At 52.9% G+C, this 6653-nt stretch overlaps 1 protein-coding gene across 1 annotated transcript; it reads right to left on the bottom strand.

Annotated features, from left to right (window-relative positions):
• Nucleotides 1-791: 791 nt before the first annotated feature.
• HEY1 (hes related family bHLH transcription factor with YRPW motif 1) lies at nt 792-4285 on the bottom strand. The gene is made up of 5 exons (XM_083825739.1): nt 4005-4285; nt 3811-3886; nt 3630-3713; nt 3438-3519; nt 792-2661 (listed from the first exon to the last, which is right to left on the bottom strand). The coding sequence occupies exons 1-5, from the start codon at nt 4208-4210 to the stop codon at nt 2078-2080; spliced, it is 1032 nt and encodes a 343-aa protein (XP_083681865.1). The 5' UTR covers nt 4211-4285; the 3' UTR covers nt 792-2077.
• Nucleotides 4286-6653: the final 2368 nt, after the last annotated feature.

Genomic DNA, 6653 nt, shown 5'->3' with positions numbered 1-6653 from the left:
GAGCCCCTCTTTAAACAAAGCTCTCTTCTCCCACAGGGCCGAGCTCTTTCTGCTATTTTCTGGCAGAGCTAAATCCAGAGGAGGATACAGCGTGTACCAACACAAGTGTACTACAAATTCAAATGCACAGGAAAGAAGCGAGGTACTTCCAGGAGTTGTTGATGTTCCCCAGGTAGCGATTTGCAGGTAGGATGGATCCATCCACTCACGCCTCTTTCAAGGAGAAAACCTTCCGTCTGCGTTTAGGGCTGTCAGGTTGTTGCTTCAAAAAAGCAGCACACCATGCTGGTAACACTGCTCAGTGACAAATACAGGACCTGTCAGAGATTGTGGGTACATCTGAACACAACTAGGCTGCCAAGTACGGACCTGTGTTACAGAGCTACAGGACAATTAAAGATTTCATGAGTTTGACCAGAAAGGCCTCCACGTTGGTAAAGATGATCGCTTTTTAATATTAAGATGAAGCAGTAAGAATATTTATTGCTGTGCAGCTTCAGCCTCCTCTTTAGCAGTAACCCAGGTCTCCTCACCCTCTGCCCGCACACGGCCATGCAGGTGGAAGTAACACACAAAACGCATCCTTAACTTTCACTCCCTGGGCTGTTACTCTGAGGCACAGTGGCTCTTTATGCTACACTCAGCTAGTGTAGGTTATACACCGTAATACACGAGCGAGGAAAAAGTAAACACATATACCCACAGAGACACTCAATAGCAACTCTTCAACATTGCCCGTGATAGCAGAGGCACAGAATTGTCCACTGATATATATGTATCAGACAAACATGTCATTTAAAATACTTTGTTCTTTCTCCTTTATTTAGCCACAACACAAATACAAGAGCAGTCAAACTCAGTCCAGTGGAACTCACTAGATAAACCTGTTCAGATTAAGATTCTCAGGAAAACAAAATACACACACACACACACACTCACACACACAAAAATGCAGCAGCGCCCTTACAAAATGAGGAGTGGCACTGAACTGCACCTAAAAGTAAAATACAACCAAAAAAAAAAAAAAACCACCAGTTAGGATACATTTGTTAAGCAATAAGGTTGGGCACTGAACAGGTTCCCACTGTACCATCCCATTGGCTATTTAAATACCAGCATAACTTTTTTCAGGTGCGAATTTGGAGCTCACAGAGGGAAAGAGCCTGATTTCAGTTACCCAAGAACACAGGGTAACAGAACAATCGCTCCACTGTAACTCAGAGCAGAATCTGGCCCTGTAAAATGAATATGCATGTGACCTGCTCTGGCTGGAAGACTACCGTGGGTGACAATTTTTTTTTTCCCCTTCACATCTCCCGCAACGAAACCCACCACCAGTGTAGTTTGTAATTTCACTTTTGCACCCTCCACATTTCAGAGTTTGCTCTAAAGCACATGCTGCTCTTTTGGGTGGAAGAACTAATGTAGTGATTCTGTGATGCAAATAAATGTCCACTAGGGACTAGAATAAGACCACCGAATATACCAAATCACTGCAGAACAAATAGAAATCGGGCTCTTAGATAAAGCTGGTCAAGCTGGTCCATCTGATTTGTCAACGCTTTGTTCAGAAATATAAGACTCCAATATAGTTTACAAAAAGAGTAATTCGTTACAGAACATCTCAATGTCAAAATACTAACAAAAACACAGCTTGTTAAGGCTGAGAAGAGTGGTCTTGGTAAAATTAATAACTAAACTAAGCTGTTGCTAACAATAACAGGTGATATCTCTTCATAAAAAGGCGGTCTGATGTACTCAGGAAAAATGGAACATTGGAAACAAGCTGTTTACAAAAGTGATTTAAATGCTCAGAACAGATCTAACACAAGTGTTAACATCCACTATTGTAATTTTATTTTCGGACAACTTCAGCAACTATTTAAAAAAAAAAAAAAAGCTAATACAAAAATGTAGAAAACAAACAAAAAAAATCCAAAGAGATGGTTTTTAGACAAACTTATTTAAGTTGAAGCTGTACCTTTGTCCCAGTTATTAAAAACTTCAATTTTAAGCGTGGCACAACCCAGCTCAGCTAGGTTTGCAGGCTTCCCCACCCTTACTAAAGGGTTAGTCCTTAGAAGGCTCCGATCTCAGTCCCCCACGGTCTGTACGGTTTGCCGAGGTTCGCTGACTGCGTTGGTGCAGACGGGCTCAGCATGTTGGGAGACAGCAGATGGAACGAGCCAAAGGAAAAGGGGAACGCAGAGAGAGATGCCATGGAGGAGAGAAGAGGAGGAGACAGTTTGGTCGTGGATGTGACCACGGGGAGCACTGGTCCGACGCTGCCATTTGGGGGCACTCTGAGTGAGGAAGTTTCAGCGTGTGGGGCGGCGATTCTGCTCTGGTGATGCGGTTCTGTGGAAGACGCCGTAGTACTGGTGTTACCATGCCCGTTTTGAGGCAGCAGCAACGGGTGAGATATATGAGGGTGATGTCCAAAGGCACTGCCCCAAGGAATGTGTCCAATGCCAGCGTGTGCGCTGCTCGCCGCTTCCCGCTGAGAGGCGTAGTTATTGAGATGAGACACGAGTCGAACCCGCAGAGGGTCAGAGGCATCCAGACCCTCTATAATACTAAGGTATCGAGCTACTTCAGCCAGGCATTCTCGAAACCCTAAGCTCCGGTAGTCCATAGCCAAAGCATGAGCATCAAAATAACCTATGAGAAAAGAATGGAGTCTTAAGATGCTGTTTTCTAGTCCTTGTCTACACGTTGCCTCCCCACTCCACCCTGCCCTATGAAGCATATTTCACTTGGATGTGGTTAGTATTCCCAACCATAGATTAGCTGCCAAACTCCTTTCTATTTCTTTTTGTTGTTGCTTTTGTTTTTAGGGGGGGCTAACAACCTTTTCTTTCATATCTGTGCTGTGATGCTGCAAGTCCCAAGACCGGTCACAGACTGCCATTTTTAAACTGAAATTGCATGCTACCGCTGGGAGGAAAGTACTTTTGTTCTTTTCACGTCTCCCAGTGCAAGCAAAACCACAGCACAGTAAAATTTGTTAGAAACACAAGTCCCGACCTAGAGAGGGTACTTCTGCAGGCAAGTCGTTTATTCGCTGCAAAGCACATTTCACCATTTTTGCTCATTTTCTGCACTACTCGTTGAAAGCTGTATTTTTTCCAGCTTCTGCTCTGAAATTTCAGAATGCTAGGGAAACAAACATTTGACAACAGCAAGAAATATGTGTTTTCTGAGTTGCCAACAGTTCGCCTCACAGGGCTGACACGTTGCTAGACTTGCAACTGTTCTCCCCTAGAACAAGCCGAAGCTAGTGCTGTAAAACGTTTGGGCTGTAAATCTTCCCAAGAAGAAGAAAGCCCTAAAGCCCTGGCAAAACCCGACAGACTTCCCATCCACTTTCCCCAGGAGCTCCTGCACGCTCGGGGCCGCGCTCCTCCCGTGGCCGGCTGTCAGCACAGCCACCGTACCTTTCCCTCCCGCCGTGTGCAGCATTTTCAGGTGGTCGACGGTCATCTGCAGGATCTCCGCCTTCTCCAGCTTGGCCGATCCCTAGGAGGGAAGGGGGAGCGGGAAACTTTCCAGGCAGGGCCGGGGACGCCCGAGCCCTTCCCGGAGCGGCTCGGGGAGGGCAGCCCGGGGCCGGGCCGGGAACCACCGACCTGCTTCTCGAAGGCGCTGGGCACCAGCCTCCTCAGCTCCGACAGGCTGTTGTTGATGCGGTCGCGGCGGCGCTTCTCGATGATCTGCGGGGCAGAGCGGCGGGGGTGAGGGGCTGCGGGGAGGGGGCAGCCCGTCCCGCCGGCGGGCGCTCCTCCCTCACTCCCTCCATCCCTCACTCACCCCTCGGCGCCTCTTCCTGGCCAGGATCTGCGAGGTGGCGGACGGCGACACGGAGCCCGGCGGCGAGCCCGGCGTCCTGCGGGGAGCGGCGGGGCTGAGCGGCGGGGGCAGAGGGCAGGGGGGGAGAGCGGGCAGCGCAGGACAGGGACCCCCCCCCCCGCCCACAGCCCCCCTTCTTCCCTCCCCCTCCTCACCCGTTCTCATCCGCGCTCTCCTTCTCCACCTCGACGGCCTCGTCCAGCTCCTCGCTGTCGGACGAGCTGGACTCGGGGTGCGCCCGCTTCATGGCGGCGGCGGCGGCGGGGCGAGGGCGGCCGCTGGGCAGGCGGCGGGCGGCGCGCGGCACGAGGGCGCGCGGCACCAGGGGGCCCGGCGCGCGCCCCGCGCCCGTCTCCCCCATGGCGGCCCCGCGCCGCGCCCCTCGAGCCGCCGCGGGCGGGACGCGGCCAGCAGCAGCAGCAGCAGCAGCAGCAGCAGCAGGAGCAGCAGGAGCAGCACCAGCAGCAGCTGCAGCCGCCGCCCGCCGCCACGCGCGGCCCCCGCCTCACCCATTGGCCGCCGCCGCGCCGCGCTCGGCCAATAGCCGCCCGCCCCAGCCGCCGCGGCGCCGCCCACGCGGCGCGCGGCCGTGGGAAAGCTGCGGCGCGGCGTCGGTGGCGTCGTGGTGCGGTGTCGGGGTGCGGTGTCGTGGCGGGGTGTCGGGGTGTCGGGGCGTGCATGGAGGCCGTAGATGAAGGCCCACCGGGCCTGGGTGTGTTCCCCGCACGCAGCCGCTGCCTCCTGTTGCGTCAAGCTGAGGGGCAGGCAGAAAGGGGACAATAATAAAAATAATAAAACAATAAAAGTAATAAAAGATAGTACTAAATAATAAAAAATAAAAAATAAAAATAGTACTAAATAATAAATAAAAAATAAAAAATAAAAATAGTACTAAATAATAAATAATAAATAATAAATAAAAATAGTACTAAATAATAAAAAATAGTGAGTAATAATATTACTAACAAGCACAGGTGAAATGGGGCCATGCAGTTTGAGGCAGTTTCATCACAGTTGGGTTTTCACGCACACGAAGCCTTTCCAGCAGGGCCCTTTATCAAAGCTGGTCCCCTCGAGTGTCACGGCCGAAGGGCGGGAGGTGCCCGGTGTCACAGCAAAGAGCCACAAGCCCCTGGGACAGCATCCTTCAGCATCCCGGCTGTTGAGGTCGAAGTCAGCACACGCTTGCTGCACATTTCAGGCAGCTGCCCGTATTTTTACCGAGCACCTCTTCTGGGAAGGGAGAAGGGAGCAAGGACTGGGCTACAGGCAGTAAGAGCTGCAGCTAAGAAGCCCAGAGCAGTGCTGCAGCTGCCTGTAAGCAGCTAACAGGGGGTGGTAGAAATATTCTGTTCCCACACTGCATTTTTCATAAGTCTGTCTGTTCTGCGGTGCTGTGTAATTAAGCTTGTGTCAGCACTTGCGGTGCATCCACCTTTCCAGCCTGTGTGTTTTTGCTGGAAAACAGCAGTCTGCACCTCTCGCTCGCTTTCGCAGGACCAGAAGCAGGTCCCTGGCAGGCGCCGTGACATTTCCGCCTCTTTGGCTTGCAGACAGTGCACCTGACATCTCCCATCCAGGTGCGTGTAACCCCTTCCTGACACAGGGAAAAAATGTGGTAGCCGAAATTACCTGGCAGCAAGCACACGTCGCTTATGCATGGGGTCTGACCTCCAGGTCCCAGCAGTCGCCTCCTGCAGCTCAGCCCACCTACAGCTCCCCGAAGCACTGGGGCCAGGCCCCCCAGGGATGCTCTGGGAGCTTTTTGCAGGCACTGCCTTCCCCAGGCAACCTGCAGAAGCCGTCAGGGAGAGCGTGGCTGGGGCTTGGAGGCAATAACTGCAGTTGGCTGTCAGCTGCCAGGGGAAGATAAGAAATGTTTGCCCGTCTGTTTGTTTCGATCTTTCCGTCCGGCACGAGGAGGAACAGCAGCACGAACAGCTTTCAATTACCTTGTGCCTCTGTGATACTGGGCAGGGCCCAGTGTTCAGAGTTGGTCTAATTGTTAACCGTGGCCCAAAGGGCAGTTTTATTAGCCAGAAATTGCTAACGTGTAGAGACAGCACCGTCATGCACCTCTCACACCTCTGCCTGGAGCGGTCAGGAGGGCAGACAGGAGAGCAGCCTTTTGCATGCCCAAGGCTGAGGGAATTAAAAGGAGAGTGTGCACGGGAAGGGCACGTCTGAAAGAGACTCATCTTGTACCTCACCGATGCCTCCGCAGCACTGGGGCGATGGGCTCAGAAGGCAGCAGCCTTCCCTCGCAGTGCTCCCCAGCGTGCCGTGCCGTGCCGTGCCGTGCCAGGCTGTGCCGTACCGTGCCATACTGTGTCATGCCGCAGTCGGTCTGCCACCTCCCCGGACATTGTGCCCCACAGCTGCACCCCTCGGCCTTCCTCTCACATGCACTGAGGCCCTTGGCTCCCCTCACGCTTCCCCACCAGGGCCAAGCACTGCAGTGATGAAGTCTGCCCTCAGCCTCCTCTTCTCCAGACTGAACAACCCCGATTCCCCCAGTCACTCCTCGTAAGTCTTGTTTTCTAGTGCCTTCACCAGCTTTGTTGCCCTTCTCTGCACACCCTTCAGCACCTCCACATCCCTGTAGCGAGGGCCCCAACCTGACCAAGATGCTGGAGGTGTGGCCTCACCAGTGCGGCGCACAGCACCTGTTGGACACAACCGTCCCTCAGAAGGGGGTGGCCTTATTTTTCTGTGTGCACCCCCCCCATTCTTCATCGCTGTGTGCCTCCTAGGTTGATTTCAGGACTGGCCCAAGTCACACTGAACAGGAGCTGCTTGTCGCT

This window comes from Anser anser (genome assembly GCF_964211835.1).
Source record: "Anser anser genome assembly, chromosome: 2".
In the NCBI taxonomy this organism is placed as follows: Eukaryota; Metazoa; Chordata; class Aves; order Anseriformes; family Anatidae; genus Anser; species Anser anser.
Note: the sequence above shows the minus strand (reverse complement) of the source record. Positions and strands in the feature narration are given on the sequence as shown.

Excerpts from the sequence above, each read along its gene's own strand:
- HEY1 (XM_083825739.1), bottom strand. The coding sequence starts at position 4,210 with ATGGGGGAGACGGGCGCGGGGCGCGCGCCGGGCCCCCTGGTGCCGCGC. Across the intron at positions 3,714-3,810 it reads CCAGGAAGAGGCGCCGAGGG|ATCATCGAGAAGCGCCGCCG; the intron begins GTGAGTGAGGGA and ends TCTGCCCCGCAG. Across the intron at positions 3,520-3,629 it reads CCAGCGCCTTCGAGAAGCAG|GGATCGGCCAAGCTGGAGAA; the intron begins GTCGGTGGTTCC and ends CTTCCCTCCTAG.